This window comes from Aspergillus affinis (assembly GCF_023601865.1).
Source record: "Aspergillus affinis strain CMG 70 chromosome Unknown NODE_16_length_405296_cov_86_143545, whole genome shotgun sequence".
In the NCBI taxonomy this organism is placed as follows: Eukaryota; Fungi; Ascomycota; class Eurotiomycetes; order Eurotiales; family Aspergillaceae; genus Aspergillus; species Aspergillus affinis.
The window spans coordinates 53,189-69,204 of record NW_026515797.1 but is presented as its reverse complement, the minus strand read 5'-3'; the positions used below and the strand labels follow the sequence as shown (position 1 = coordinate 69,204).

The following is a 16,016-nucleotide window of genomic DNA, read 5'->3' as shown; positions in this document are numbered from 1 at the left end:
AGACAGGGCGAGACGGGGGAAAGGCCGGGGATGAAGCAGTTGGCGAACTTGGCGCCGTCTCAGAGTTCATGGGTTGTGGTCCGTCCGTGAAAATCGAGTCACGTTCGTATGGATAGATGTCGAATCTAAAATCTCACGATGCTTGTCGACTGTCTTTCTAGGGTATCTATCTGTTTCCGTCAAAGAATAAATCGGTCAATGCGCCAAAAACTCGAAATTCGCCATGCTAGGATCAAGCAGATTCTCATCCAGTCCAAACCCGTACGTGCCCACCATGTCGTAAATCAGGTCGGGAGGTGGAAAGCCCTGAGCCATGGCATTCGCCCCCCCAGGTACCTCTCCCCCCGGTCGCTCCACAGGTCCTCCGACAGAGTTACTTCCGGTTTGCCACGAGGTCTCCCAGGAATCAAATCGCTCCAGCATCTTCCCCAGTCCCCGCGCAATGTGTCGCGTGAGGTGTCTCTCGCCGGCCGAAACGCAGTTTAGCAGTTCGATCACCCGTTCCACCAAGACACGCACTTGCCGACCGTCAAGACTTAGATAGGCCGAGTTCCAGTTCACGGCCACCTTGAGAAGGAATACCGCCGAGAAGGTGACCATCGTATGGGTAAAAATAGGAACTCCAACGATGGCATCTCGAATGTCTTGCTCCTCTAACACCATGTTTAGACAAGCCATGGCAGACGAGATGGCAATATTCGCGGACTCCTTGCGGTCCATGGAGAACACGGGAGTATTGGATGGTGACAACGCCCTCAGGGAGAGGGAATTCAGCTGAAACTTGGCAAAATGGTAGTGAAGCACCACTCCTTTCGAGGGGTATGTTCGCACATAAGGACTGTCGGCTAGATTATCCACAAGACGGGCCGGTCAGCTGAAACTGCCATCAAGACAATGTATTGACGGATGCATTTTCTCACTTACCAGATCGTGGTTGCCAGAGAAGTCTCCATTGATCGATGGCAACATTGTATACTCTGAGCTGGCCAAAATCCTCTTCGGTCAAAGCTTGCTCCGTGTCACTCCCAAACATGCGATATGCCTCAGTCAAGATCATGAACAAGGCCACCTGTGCCATGAGCCGGATATCACCGGGGACGACGCTCGGGGATTGCAAGAACGCCTCGTAGTTCTTGATAGCTGCATCCTCATGAATCACCGGCGGGCGCCCATATGCGATACTGAAATGGTGATCGCATACATACAACAGGTACCAGAGCTGTGCCCTCTCGTATTGCTCACTATTGCCTCGCATCATTTTCTGGTGGCTTTGATGAAGACCTAATTCCGTAGCGATGCGCACTGCGTGGCCAGACAGCTTCCAGCTTAGCTCGGATAACCAAAAAGCCCCGATGCAAAGTCCCCGGATGTCGTCAAGGGTATGAGATCTCGTTAGGGACATGCTTGAAACGAGCGAAACATACTCGCTGTAGCAGCGATTTAAAGTTTCCGTTCGATTGGGGATATGTAACGCCGCAACAGTAAGTACGGCGGCAGAGAGCAGGGTCGACGCTCGGCGTACAGAGGTCAGATCGCGATGAACCAGGATTATACCTCCCCATAGGAGCTGATTCATTGTTCTACTGAAATAGGCAAAGAGCTCCTCGGCCTCATGTAGAGCGATCAGTCCTCGCGATATGAAGTCCTCCTCCAGCAGGGTCAGTTTGGGCTGCTGGATGGGGTTATTCCGTAAATTGCGCAGCTTGGTAACCTCATAGAGACTACGCATGGGAGCTGGCACTAGCTCCGGGCTTTGGAGGTCGGGTTCTTGGGAATGCTCTCGCGCCACGTCCATCACTGCTCCGGGACCGTGATGTTCGGCGTGGTTTTGCGCGGGGGGCGGTTCATCGAAGACAAGTGGTTGCTGGGATACGACGGGGCTGGGGTCATTTTGGGGGTCTCCCGACGTGAAAGCCGAAAGATCTTGCAGCCCTGACCGACGGAGGAGGTGAGAGACGGCGGCCTGGAGCTGGTTGATGGTCGCTGTCGCTTGCGTTTTCCACCTAACGGAAAGAATGAGAACGGGGGACCGGAACAATTGCTTGGTGTGAGCTTACACGCCATCGTCATCAACGAACTTTTGCGAAAAGTCGTTTACCACGCATTTGATTCCGCTGCGTAGGCATTTGGTGCAGCTCGCCTCGCCTGGCTTGAACTCGCATCGTATCTTATGACGCTTGCAATCGGCACCTACAGGTTCGTCAGATTTAGTCTGCTACATCCAGATCTCGTCTGTTCCGCCTGAGAACCACCGGGGTTCAACGTACAGGCACGTGCCTTCGAGATCCGTGGCACAGGACTCCGTCCGTCAGGAACGACGGAGGGTCGACGGTCATCTCGTTGCGGAGAATCTAAGCCGGCGTCAGAGGACGACCGCTTCATGATTCTAGCTTCTGATTGATTGTCCAAACGATTCTTGACTAAGAGGGTTCGATGAGTCGGGGGTTCTCCGACTGCCTGCAGCTGGCGTGCGGGCGCAATTGGTGAGGGGGACCAACTTGATGGAGATGGCGTCAGTGCAGTCCAATAATGGAATTTCAAATTGGATTCAGACCCGTTTGGGGGGGGGGGGGGGAATACAGTTCTCGATGAATAGAGAGAAAGGAGAGATAGATGGAATCGCGGGGGAGTGGGGAGAAACAAGAAACAACAAAAATAAACCCCGACCCCGCTTTGGAGGAGATTCTGGACTCATTGCCTGATCTCTCTCTCCCTCTTTGCTGTTCGGAACAAACACCACCAAGCTTACAGTTAGTTCACTTCATTATCTTCGTGAAAGATTAAAAACTATACAATGACCGACTCGATGCTCTAACTCGGTTGATATTTGGCGGAATATTTGTGCTAATCGACCCCTTGTCGATTGCGAGGAATTGATTGCCCCTTATGCCGTCATCCAATCTGCCGAAAAGAGGATTCATATACTAGCTAACAGTCGCTCGATCTTTCCAGCGAACAGGCGAGCAAACAATGGAGTTTTAACTCGCCCTCTTGCCTCCACACCGGCTTAAGTCCGCGCGTGCCTGAAAGTCTCGTGAAAGTCTCGGACTAAATGCGATTGCGGATGCCCCACCGCGAACTACATCATCCCCTCGTCACGTCAACACTCTTAAGACAGGTCGACTTTTCTTTTTGAACCTTCAATTGAATTTCGCATTCGATATGAACATCCTCATCACCGGCGGCGCCGGCTTCATCGGCCAATTGCTAGCAAAAGAGCTCCTCAACGACCCCTCCTACAATGTCATTCTAACCGACATCAACGAGCCCCCAATTCCAAAGGGAGTTAAATACCCTCAGAATGCTCGCGCCGTGACCACAGACCTCCTCAGCGACGCAGACACGGTGGTGGTTAAATCGCTAGACGCCGTGTACGCTTTTCACGGCATCATGTCGTCCGGCTCCGAAGCCAACTTCGACCTCGGCATGAGCGTGAACGTAGACGCCACACGGAACCTTCTCGAGAGCCTCCGCAAAACATGTCCCGGAGTCCGAGTCATCTATTCCTCCAGTCAAGCTGTCTACGGCCAACCGCTGCCCGAAATAGTAACCGACAGCGTCATCCCGACACCTCAATCGTCCTACGGCGCCGAGAAGATCATCTGCGAGACCCTCGTCAACGAGTACACGCGACGCGGCTTTATCACCGGATTTACTCTTCGGTTCCCCACGATCTCCGTCCGACCGGGTCAGCCTACCGCGGCTGCCTCTTCGTTTCTGTCGGGTATGATCCGCGAACCGCTGGATGGAGTGGAGTGCGTGATTCCGGTGGAGGATCGGTCATTCAAGTCGTGGTTGTGTTCGCCGCGGACGCTTGTGCATAACCTGATCCTCACGTTGACGTTGTCGGCGGATGCGGTGCCCCCTCATATTCGCCAGATCAATGTCCCGGGAATCTGTGTCACGATCCAGGAAATGATGGATGCTTTGGAAGCGGTCGGAGAGAGGGATAAGCTCGCTTATCTCAAGGAGAAGGAGGATCCCGCTCTTAAGGCTATTCTGGATTCGTGGCCGACTCGATTCGATAACACACAGGCGATATCTTTGGGCTTTAAACGAGACGAATCTTTTGAGCAGGCTGTTAGGGATTATCAGTTGGAAGTCGCGCAATAAGTTGGAGGTACATTACTGGTTCATCATTCTTTAGTTGTACATATGATAGCTTCCTTGACTTGGTTGCCCCAGATAGAGCAGGCAGTGTCTCGACAAACTTAAATAACGCACGATCAACCAGAAGATATTCATAGTACAGAAAATATACCCATTCCACATCATACAAGCACATATTACCCACACCCTATAACAACCAAAAAAGTCAACTTATACCCAGCAATCCCCATCATTTCCACCTCCTAAATTACTTCCAAACCTGCACTAACTTAGCAAACGTCGCAATAACTATCAAAGGCTCTCCCAAACCTGTCCATCAATCGCAACCAGTCGATTAAACAACTGATTACGCATCTTAATAGCAGTAAGCCGATACGTCTGCCGCGGCTCCTTGCCCACGATAATCAACCCATCTACCACCTCCTTACTCCCCATCGCCCACCCAGCAACAAGCTTGCCCTTCCATCCTAGCCCCCCGATCTTCCGCATCTCCTGAATCTCAGTCACCGGGATCGTGAACAACACGGCGCCTTTCCCTCTGCTGCTTAACCGGGGGTCCAGTTGCGCTGTCGTGTCCGTGGTGAAGTATAAGACAGGAGGGTCTTGCGAGGAGTCAATGATAAGCGCGCCTCGTTTGCCTTTATACCGGGCGTCGAACTCGACGGGGCCTGAGGGCGTTGTGGTCACGCCTTTCCGGTGCAGGACGCCGATGCGCGTCTTTGCGTGTCCGGAGCCGACGGCTGCGCGAACGCGGTCAACGGCCAGCTTGCTTTGGATTCCGGTGGCAGTGGTTCCGCGGAAGAAGCCGACGACTCCGGACATCCATGACTTTTGAGGCTTGTCTGGAGGTTTCTCTTCTTGTTGGAGCTGCTGGGCACTTTGTGATGCGGCTTGATGGATTTCGTCGCCAGAGACTCCGAGACTGAGATCTTCGGCGTGGAGGGAGGCGGGGTGTGAAGGGGCTTTGATTTGCGAGTTGTCAGGGGGCGGTGGTAAGGGTGCAGCGTTTGCTTCGCCGATGCGGAGAAGGGTTAAGGCGAGTTGGGCGTTGGTGGGAACGCCTTTCAGAAGGGAACTGGTTGAATGGTGTTAGCTACCAGGGATTGTGTGTAGGCTGGGGAATTCTTGCTTTTGCAACTGGAGTAGCTTCTTCCAGCCGGGATATTTGCCATCCAGATATGCAATAGCACGCCTGAGCAACGGGTCTCCGAAGAAGGCAAACCCGACGACGAAAGTGCCGCCCTTGACCAGCAGATAGCTGGATACGACGGAAGACACTAAGACGGCGGAGGTCAAAACGATTGCGATTCGCACATATGGCCTGAATACGGGGAAAGGAGACGTTGGTGAGAGTGCACTGTCACAGTAAGCATATACCCAGAGCTGCTGCCGACGCAACAATGGCTTACTTTCCAAGCTTCTCATAGTTATCGATTAAGTCACTGAGAATTCTCATCAGGTCGTTTGCTCCGTTCAGAACCGTCTCTTTCATAGGCTGCCTAGTCTTATCGTGGCTTTCGGCCGGAATCTCTCCATTTGCAGTGGCCTGTGCATCAGCTGTATCGGAAATGATATCTGTCGCGTCAGGTACAGAAGCTTCTAAAGGAGCGTCCTCGGGTGTGGCCTGGTCGTGTTTCCCAGCAATGCTACCGACAGCAACACTGGCCACACTGGTGATCATATTGCTAGCCTCTTGCTCGGCCGCTTCTCCTTTGAGCTTCTCGGGAGCACCCGTGATACTATCGTGTGAGCCTAGTACATTGGCCGCGGGCTTCTGCACGCCGCCGGTGTTCATATCAACTAGCGCAATGGGTGCAGGCGGGAAAAGCTTGACTCGGCATTGGGGATAGACAGCCAATGCCAGGAGAAAGCAGAAGAATGTCGGCGCAAGAACATCCAGAAGCCATGCGACGAAATACACCTGCAGGCATTAGCTGAACTCATACAGGATGATACTAAGGAGTTCCAGTCTTACCGCGCAGAAAGCCGAAGTACGACGGGTCTCTTTCCAGGAACGTAGTCGAGCAATGTGCTTGAAAAAGCTGACCATCGCCACGACGATTGTCGTATAGAAGCGTTCCAGGGTCGCACGCAATTTATCGGGAGAAAACTGCTCATCTTCAGAACGGATAAGATCTAGATTCTGTAACGGAGTTTCCGGAAGAGCTTTGACGTAGTAAATTTGCTGTAGAACGGAATCAGTATGTCTCTTTCTCCATCGCTCCGCATTCACAGTACCTTGTTAAAACGCCGGATCAGCATCCAGAGATCCTGGTTAGAGAGACCTGACACAATTCTCTCTTCAAAGTCATCGCGCGATAGACCCCATCCTACATCTGATACATCTTGGGTGACACCGGCCTTCTCAGCCAGTCCTTTCTGGTCTTGCTCTACTTGTGAGAGGAAATGGCTATCTGTCGGCGAATCGGCCTTGATGTCTTTCTGTTCTGTGAACTCTCCATCATCATCACCATCATTGCTTCGATCAGTTGGAGCCTTCAAAGGCTTCGTTTTCCCTGTCGTTGTCATTTTCCGTGCGTGCAAGTATATAGAGACAAGGAGGATCCTGGGAATCTTTCCACTGCATTTAAAAAGGGTCAACCCTTTGTAGCGAAGGATTGATGTGGTAGGTTCCTGAACCCCCCAAGGAGCCGGGAGGGAATGTAGAGGGTTGATGACGTCACTCTGCAGTCAATCCACCACCCAGGCAATAAGGCTCTTCATTGGGTTCTTTGACCCCCAGTCAGCTTGAACGAAGTGATCTATCTCGTAGGTGGTCAGCTAGGTCGAAACCTCGAAAGGCAAGATCACGAGTCAACTTGGTACTTCCATCCCACTACGCACTGGCCAATCTTCCCCGGGCTCAGTGGAGATGATCTACGTCTTTCTGCCTCAGGCAACGAACGTTTTTGACGTAAGACCGGGTAGGCAGTGTGTTCGAAATCATATCACAAAAGAACCAAATTTTTTTTTTTTTTTTTTTTTTTTTGGAAAGAGCAACAACAACAGACTAGACTGGACTACTTGGAAATGTCCCCTCTTTCATTTCCGGTGGCCGTTGTGTTGATTTTTGATGGCATTGAATGTGAGTTTGATACGGTATTCAGGACTTTCCTTCAGACGCTTAATGCGCCGATTTATAGCTGCTCGGTCGGAATTCTTTGCTCGATCGATCTGGCGGTCTATCTCATCCAACCTGGATAGTATTTCTCTGGACAGTTTCGTGTAAGGATTTGTGGATAGCTCGCTTTCGGCCTTTCGCTTTCTATTGGCCGTTTGACCTTTGCATCAAGCTTAGTTTTCTCCTTATTCTCCTTCTTTCTCTTTATGCCCTTTTTGCGCTGGCGCTGGTGCTGGCGGCGGAGGCCACGTTTCGCTGCTTGCCAGTATTAGATCCTCTTCGAACTCCGATATATTCCAACCGAATCTCTGGCGAACGTACCGGACTTGAAGAGTGGAGGGAGGGGGGCGAGTGCGAGCTCAGCCAGCTGTTTGGTAATCACGTCCTAATTTAATGTTAGTAACTTGACAGTATAGATTCAAGTGGGAGGTAAACTTACCCTTGTTTGTAGTTGAATTCAGAAAGAAAGATCTGAAATTTATTTCGAGGCTGTTGTATATTGCATCGTCCTCCAACTCGACATTTGCCTGCTATAGATGCCAACAGTTGGTTATTGCGTTTAGTCTTTATAAGACACATGTCAAATTCCCATAAAATCTAAAAACCAACCCAATTTCTCGTACATCAATGTGCCAGAGCCAAAGCTGAAGCCAAGAGATTTTAAATCCATCAACCCAAATAGACATTAGAGATGATCACACAGACTGGAGTTATAGGAACTCGTAGACACGAACCAGGCATCATACTTATATTCTGTCTTATTGCCCGCAATCTGAAAACGCGACTATACGTAGCGCTATAAGCACTTTGCCGGGCACAAACCATAGGCCAGGCCATAGAAGACATTTGCCACAGACAATGTGCGATAATTTTGAGCCAAGTAACAGAAGACCTTCGACGGAAGATGCTTGAAGAGATGTAGAAGAAGAGGAGAGAAGAGGAGAGAAGAGGGCTTAAGGTTTCTGATTTATCGAGGACCTTCTTTTTTGATATGGAATTTTTATTCCCTACTATGTGTCGTCTAATTCCGAATCCTTCCCTATAATGACAATCTATATCATTCCCTTCACTACATCATTCCCTTTACTACAGAGATAGTAAGAGAATGCAACCACTGCAACAAAGTAACCATTACAGAAAAGAAACTTTAAGCACTGCAGAAATATGAGAAGGGCCGATAAAGATATGGCCTCAGGTATCTATATCCGCTCGATGAATTGTCGTGGCCGTTGACGAACGCGGCCGTTGGATTATGATTCATTAGGATCTGTCTGGAGACGTCGATTCCGATTTCGGAGGTGACCATGTACTTTCAAGGAGATACTGGTTAGCCAAATCTTGTGCATCAACTCACCTGGAGTGTACGGGCTAATAGGGCTTAGTGTAGTCCCATGACCATGACCCACCGTTCTTCCTTGTAGAGTCGATGCTTGCACCTCGGCATGGCGCTGGATCGACGAGGATAGACCGGTTCGGGGAATGAGTCACCGTTAGATCAAGTCACCAAGCATGATTTGGATAAGTCACTTAACATCGACTGCCTCCACTTCACCTTTTCCTTCGTTGAATCAGAGACACGTACTTGTTTTTCATCTCACGTTCTGATGAACATAAGCCTCGACTGGAGACCCATCCAGTTTCGCTAGCCTGCATAGCTGACTTGAGCCCGATCCAAGGGCAGGGACTCATTCAGGCTTGGCCCGGACAGTGGCTCTCACACGTATACCTAGGGATCAATGGAACTAATGGTATAATTATAGCCTACAAGACATTAGCTCCCTCCAACACCCCTCGAGTTTTGGCCAATCTTGAGCTTGGTGGCTCCAACTAAGAACAACAACTCACTCGTGCGCTGGTGTTGGTCGCACAACCTAAGCCCAGCCTCAGCTAAGTCCTTTCTTTGTTCCAGTCGGCCACTAGGCAGGCATTCGGCTCTGTTACTCCGCTTCTCTACCATATTTAAGCCCGTCCAATACCCTCCCTCGAGAAACACTCGTCCGGGAACCAAGTACATCACGATGGCCGCCCCCGTCGGAGTCCACCTTGTGGGAAGTCTCCCTCTCGCTGAAACTGAGCAGGTGTTCCGTCAACTCCCGGCGGCCCTCCCAGACCGTCTCAACTCGATCCCTGATGGCGAGCCAGGTGCCCGAGGGAACTACATGTATTGGGAGCTCCCCTGTTTTCCCAAAGAGGCAAGACGACCGTGGTTACCCGATACCTGCAATGTGCCCGATAACCACCCCGGTTTCACTCGAGACTCCGTGGCCCCTTCCCAATACGCCGGCGCAGCGCTTCAATCCTACCAGACCTTCGTACAGTTACGCAACCAGTCCCTCATACCCACGGGAGTCCGCTTCCAGGTTTCACTGCCCTCACCGTTCGCCTGCATCCAGGGCCACGTGCGGCCCGAACTTCACGGGGAGCTCGAACCGTTCTACGAGCGTCGTTTACTCGACTCCCTAGATGCCATCATCACCGGCATCCCTGCCTCCGACCTGGCTATCCAGTGGGACCTGCCCTTCGAAATAGGTGCCCTAGAGCACGAGCGAGGCCGACTCCCCGCCGACTACTTGTTCAGGCCGCAGTTTGCACCCGTCAGACAGGGCCTGCTAGATCGCATTCGGCGTCTCTGCGTAAACATCCCTCCCGAGGTACATCTTGGTATTCATCTCTGCTACGGCAGTGAGGGGGGGAGGCGTTTCCTCGAGCCCGAAGATCTGGGCGTATCGGTGAATTTCGCCAACGACATCGCCGACACGATCCGTCCGCGTGCGATTAACTGGCTGCATATGCCGGTGCCGAAGGAGCGGGAAGACATGGCGTACTTTGCACCGTTGGAGAGATTGACGGTGGATCAGGAGACGCGACTGGTCTTGGGGCTGGTGCATCCTGACGACGAAGAGGGCACTCGACGTCGAATTTGGGCGGCGCAGCAGATCACTGGCAGGCGGTTCAGCGTGGCAACGGAGTGCGGAATGGGAAGAATGTCCGAGGAACAGCTGGATAGTATCTTGAAGATTTCGAGAGATGTGACCCAGTTCACTATCCCGCAGTTGCAGCCCTCAAGCACCAACTAGGGAGCCTGTGCAGCAGAATCAGGTATGAGAGGGACATATGTCTTGTCACTAGTGGCTGTCTATTGATTTAAGCTTTGGGGAAAAAAATCTTCGTTCCTTGTGCTCGTATCAGAACGTAATCGACAGTACTTTATGACAGCTGGTAGGGTTACCTGTTGTTGTTGTTGTTGTAGTATTTTACGGCCGTGTGACACTGCCTAAGCACGTGTCCCACCGTCCCCTGTTGGGGCAAAGGCCGCCAGGGGGTAAGCCTTGGGCGTCACTAACTAGCTGCTAGTTCTAGTTCTATATACAGATAAGGGACTTCGGCGCGTTTAATAGCTGTTTCAGTCTGAAAAAAAACCTCTATAGTACAGAGAGAGGGAAAATACCAGTTGCAAAGGTCTTTTTACGTTCTGTGACCTTACCTACTACCACTATTACATGTTTTTCTCTTTTTTTTTGTGGGGGGGGGGGGAGGGGGGATGATACCTCAATCTAGTTAAGGTAAAGGAAATCGAGTCCAGATATTCTCAAAAAAACGGATTTCGATAAATTAAGCAGCTAACTTGACCGCGCCCTTCGGGGTATCTAATAAGAAGGGAATTATTTCGGAGGGAAAACATGGGAGTCGAGGCAGGCATCTTTTCGCGATATAACAGAAGAGGAAATAAACTGAGATTTTCCTTGTACCGCAGTAACAGAGAAGATATGTGTTTTTATAATTAAACTGTTTGTAATAGCGAAATCTCTATAGCCCGTACGGGCAGCCAAGATCCGTGCGAGAAAGTGTCTCGGGAGTTTTAGTTCTGCAGGGCATCTGGGGGGTTTGGTAATCCAGAGATCCTGGTAGAATTGCGGGACCTTAAGCTGTGTGACGAACTGACCAAGAACCACTATATAGAGCGATGCGCGTACCAATTCGTTGACTTGGTATTCTGGTCTTTTTAGTAGCTCAGTTGGTAAAACGTCCAACAGACCTACTAAACGGTCTTGGCGGGTAGAAGCGCACCTACCCACTGCCAAGCCCGTGACAGCGGATTCGGGCCGGATTTGCGGGTTGGCCGGGCCCAGTCTAAATATAAAGTTTCTAAATTCAACATGAGAGGAGTTGATAGACAAGAGCGCAAATGGGAGCCTTCAACAAACTAAATCTTATGGCCCTATCAGTTTGTGTCAGGGATCTTCCAGTATCTTGCGTCACGTGACACCCGTGACGTAACCCACAGATAGTAGACGTAATTAGGAGCTCCCCTCGGAACAAGCTGCACTCCATGCAGCTTATTCTTCGTCAATGCATACCTACGTTTCTTGAGGTTAGTGCCTTACAGTTTGCTTCTGGGATTGAAAGTTGACCTGGCAATCAGGTTATGTTGGTATTACTGGTTTTAACGTAAACCAAGGCGATTGCCCTTTGATACCTCCTACTTTCCTGATCTAGGTCTATCTAACTTACCGTAAAAAGATCTCGCGGTAGAATTCGTTTGGACAACTTCATCATAATAATGAAAACGATAGTATGTATTGTACCGAGAAATAGAATGTACTTTGATACAATACCCAATACTTGTGTACTTCTACTGTCTGGAGCCTGCTGAAGCACGTTGGTTTCGATCAAATCTCTCGTCCATTAATCCAGTTTAAACTCTATGACATGGACCTCTTCGGAAGCCAACGCGATGCCTGCGTCCCAAGAAATCCAATCTTACTTTCGCCATCACGATTGGATAGCTTAGTATTTGCAATGTCTTTTGGTGATGCAATAGGCTGCTGGCTGGATTCATTATCCGGTTCATCATCCCCGCGGCGTTCTTGTGTTAACAGATCGACGGCCCATTGCAGCTTGGCCTGCATAGCCCAACTGATCGGTGATTGTTTGTCTTTCCCCTCAGCGTGTGGATCAGCTCCCGCTGACAACAAAAGATCGATCATTCGTTCCTTCGATGCCTGGCCTTCTTTGACCATCTCCGGTTGCTGTGCTGCTTGCAGCGTAATGGTGATCAAGAGCATGAGGAGAGGTGTCTTTCCGTCCACATCCCGTGCATTCACGTCGGTGACAGCTTCAACTAACAGCTTGGTGACGGCTTCGGGTTCCATTTTCACCACCGCAACATGGAGGGGCGTACGTCCAGCGCTATCTCGTGCGTCTGCGTCGGCCCCGGCCGCCAGAAGAACTTTCACGGTCTGCTCTGCATCCTTTGCCTTTGCGGCAATGTGCAGTGCGGTCTGGGATGTATTGACAGCATAATAGGTCTGCCACAGATCCCTAGAGGCTTTAAGACCGCTAAGCCCCCGGACCGCCGAAAGAGCACCAACGCTGGTCTTTTGGTTCGGATCGGCGCCCCCTTCTAGAAGGGCCTCCACAATCCCTTCCAGGCCGGGAATGGCCGCACACCTATGAAGGGGGGTCAATCCCGAGCTGCTGGCGGCATTCGGATCAGCCCCCGCGTTCAACAACGCCTTAATAGTTTCAACGGAGCGGCTGTCGACGGCATAATGCAACGGTGAGTTCCCTCCTTGGCGGGTATTAGCCGTCGCCTTTGCTCCGTGCTCGAGCAATTCGTGCACCATCCGAGGGCCCGCATCAGAACGCTTGGAAGCCGCAAAATGCAATGCGGTACGACCCGGGTGAGAAAGCCCGAGGGTTTCGGCATCCACGAAGGCCCCTTCCTTCAAGAGCCACTTGACCATTTCCACAGACTCAGAATCCGCGGCAATGTGGATCGCGCTCCAACCAGACCGATCCGGGGCGCGGATGGCGGATGGTAGGGAGGTATAGCTGACCCATCGAGTCGATTGATTAGCAAGCCAGGGAAGGTTCAGACGCGCTGCCACGAAGAGAAGACTGGTACTACTGCTGGATCCCGAATCTGCAGGAGAACCAAGTTAGTTAGGATGCGGACAAGGGCTGACGAGGGATCCTTACATTTGCCAGAGGTCCACCGCTTCAGGAGATCGTAAGCTGGGGCCCAGCTGGCCAACGCTGCCGAATCGGCGGCGAAGAATTCTTTCATGCCCTTTACGTCTGTCTCTTCCTCAATTTTGCTTTCCTGCAGATGATGACCCACGAACTTGACACAGTAGTCTAGGAAGGGGAATCCAGTCAAGTACTGTTGTCGGACGTGCAGCAGCTGGGTCTCATCAATCATTCCGTCGGCGTCGACTGGAGGCTCAGGCACTGCACGTTGGTGGACCTCCTTGATATGCAGATAGGCCAAGCAAGTGGAGGCGATTGACCGTTGCGCCTCTTTTCGGGCCAACCCAAATCTGGGATATTCCTGCTCGCTATCGTCACTGAAGACGCCCGATAAGAAGTCCTTCACAGACTGGTGAGCTAGGTGGACGATGCCGTCCTGGACCGCAAAGAGAGCACTCCAGTGGCCCTCAATATTGATCCGTAACGCGTCGATTTCTTCGTCTGTGCTGTCGCCTCCTTCGTATTCACCGTTGTCCTGCAGAGTCAACACCACGTTCAACTCGCGCAGGGACAAGGGCCGGGCCGCAAAGTACACCCACATCAACAGCGCCCGTAACCGTTTGACGGAGTCCCGCGGTTGTCGCTCTAACATTGCCATGTAAAAGGCTTCCACATCCGAAGGGATGCTATGGAGCTTTTTCTCGATGTTCGTCTCCGTCCACACTCCCTCCCAGGTGCCGAGGTCGTCCAGCACGAGGGACAGCCACATAAACATGCCCTTCGAGTTCTGCTTCAGCAAGTTGGTCGTGGTCTGGACGACAGTATCAGAGAAGTATCGGTATTCTTGAATCCGCTTGACACGATTGTCGGTGACGTGATCAATATCCCGTTGATTGTCGGTGGGCATATCGATGGTGTACTCGGGAAGCATTTTGTCGCGAACGATCTTACCTCCCCGATCGGACACAATGCAACGTAAGCTGAATGGCTGACCCTGTTGGTTGGCTTCGCCATTGATCGCGGTGGAGAGGTCGTTGATCATCTGAAGCACCGCGGGCAGATGAGGCCCGCACTGGTCCAAGCCATCGACAACAAAGTAAACCACTTCGACTTCTGGATCCAGGATGAGTTCTTTGAGGATCTTATGGAGCACATCGACGGACTGGAATTCATCGGGATCGGAGCCGAGGGCATCCATGTCATTGGGTACCGAAATATGTTTCTGCACATGTTTCACCAGATTTCGGTTCTGATGGAAAAGCCGGTACAACAGAGTCCGCAGAATCCAGATCGGGGTGCGCCGATGTTCATTCTTGTCGTCGCAGAAGCAGGCAACGGCAATCGTCTTTCCGGACGCTCCCAGCGAAGGAGAAGTGGCGTCCACCGGGGATGACGACGCGGAGCCAAGGCACAGCCGTTTCTCCAGCTCCTTGACGAGGAACTTAAGCAACACGCTTTTGCCGCTTCCGGGGATACCTTGGATATAAAGCGGCGCTGTGACCGAGGGATCCTTCTGGAGCCAGTTCCGAAAGGACGCGTGGTCCAGGATCCATTCGCACGTTCCCGGCTCCGCCTGACGGATATCGCTCCTATTCTGCGGGTCACCGGCAATCAGGACATCGAGGATTTTATCTTCCACCGTTTTATGCTCGCCTAACCGTTGACCACATTGGATCGTGTGCGAGCCTCAATCCACTCCGCCTGGGGGGATGTTTGTTTGGCCTACCCATATACACGGAAGCGCCGGCCGCTATATTGATGCCTTGGATTGCATCACTGTAGAACGATGCTTCTACAGTTCCGAGATTCTGGCCCAGTTGAAGTCCCTTGTTCTCCGAGTGGGCGAAGTCGGCAGAGGGCGCTGGCACCGGCTCCTACTACAAGGTCATTCCCCAGGCCTTTCGAATGCTCGCTGCAGTGAGTATTCTGGACTTACTTCTATTTTGGAACCTGGCAATCTCATGGCGATCGGTGATAAACGCGTCCCAACAGGTTATGTGATTGTACAACGGGGTATGGCAGCGGGATGGCAGAAGCTGAGTTTCAATTTCGTTTGCTCTAACCGATCCTTTATATGGCGAGGGCGAAGGTCCGAAAAGAAAATATTAATAATAATAAAATAAATAATAGATGAAACAAAATAAGACATCAAAATATCAAAAAGTTCAGCCTCGCAATCGGGTCTCCGATGGGAGGGCGCCCCGATCCGATCTGTTTCCACAGTTCAGCTCTGCCCATGGTCAATGCAGCTGGACGATCACTTTTTTATACTCGAATATCTCAACAACCATGAGACTATGTAAGTTAAAGTTAAGTACATATACTAAAAGGATGTATATAAAGTATATATGGAAATTTGGACTACTTTTATCGACTAATTAGACCAGCAAGATATATTACGCGATTATTGTTTGTAATTTTAAAAAATCCTATATTACACAGCCATTATTAATCTGTAGATTTTGAAAAGACGTATATAAAATATTAAAATAGTGGTTACTTTATTTTACTTTCAAGTATATTATAATCTTCTTTGGTTGTTGAGATATTTGAGTATAAAAAAGTAGTAGTTCATATAGAATACAGCGTGGCCCGCTCGGTCAGGAATCATGTTACCTTCCATCCGCCATCTTAAGAGTGGAGAACCAAACTCAACCGATGCATCTTGTGGAGCCTGTCCTCCATACACAATGTCCCGTTGTTTTCGTCTATGCAGATCCAAGCTGGATGTATCATTCCATCCATTAGGTAGTATCGGTACGGTGAGCGACACGACGCAGCCACCGAGAAAAAAGAGGTAACTATTGGAGGC

At 50.9% G+C, this 16,016-nt stretch overlaps 5 protein-coding genes across 5 annotated transcripts; 2 read left to right on the top strand and 3 right to left on the bottom strand.

Moving 5' to 3' along the window:
* Window positions 1-195: 195 nt before the first annotated feature.
* Window positions 196-2,382, bottom strand: KD926_003010 (putative C6 transcription factor; the record flags this gene model as incomplete). Its single annotated transcript, XM_053097291.1, has 4 exons — window positions 196-845; window positions 925-2,003; window positions 2,058-2,190; window positions 2,268-2,382. The coding sequence occupies 4 exons, from the start codon at window positions 2,380-2,382 to the stop codon at window positions 196-198; spliced, it is 1,977 nt and encodes a 658-aa protein (XP_052958641.1).
* Window positions 2,383-3,162: 780 nt separating this feature from the next.
* Window positions 3,163-4,113, top strand: KD926_003009 (SDR family oxidoreductase; the record flags this gene model as incomplete). Its single annotated transcript, XM_053097290.1, has 1 exon — window positions 3,163-4,113. One exon carries the CDS (start codon window positions 3,163-3,165, stop codon window positions 4,111-4,113), a length of 951 nt encoding a protein of 316 aa, XP_052958640.1.
* A 288-nt stretch (window positions 4,114-4,401) lies between these two features.
* Window positions 4,402-6,639, bottom strand: KD926_003008 (DUF3292 domain-containing protein; the record flags this gene model as incomplete). Its single annotated transcript, XM_053097289.1, has 5 exons — window positions 4,402-5,185; window positions 5,249-5,467; window positions 5,520-6,031; window positions 6,086-6,295; window positions 6,349-6,639. The coding sequence occupies 5 exons, from the start codon at window positions 6,637-6,639 to the stop codon at window positions 4,402-4,404; spliced, it is 2,016 nt and encodes a 671-aa protein (XP_052958639.1).
* A 2,610-nt stretch (window positions 6,640-9,249) lies between these two features.
* Window positions 9,250-10,308, top strand: KD926_003007 (uncharacterized protein; the record flags this gene model as incomplete). The annotated part of the gene is made up of 1 exon (XM_053097288.1): window positions 9,250-10,308. The coding sequence occupies one exon, from the start codon at window positions 9,250-9,252 to the stop codon at window positions 10,306-10,308; it is 1,059 nt and encodes a 352-aa protein (XP_052958638.1).
* A 1,626-nt stretch (window positions 10,309-11,934) lies between these two features.
* KD926_003006 (skeletrophin) lies at window positions 11,935-15,167 on the bottom strand (the record flags this gene model as incomplete). The annotated part of the gene is made up of 4 exons (XM_053097287.1): window positions 11,935-13,157; window positions 13,214-14,857; window positions 14,931-15,078; window positions 15,141-15,167. 4 exons carry the CDS (start codon window positions 15,165-15,167, stop codon window positions 11,935-11,937), a joined length of 3,042 nt encoding a protein of 1,013 aa, XP_052958637.1.
* Between the last annotated feature and the right edge of the window lie 849 nt (window positions 15,168-16,016).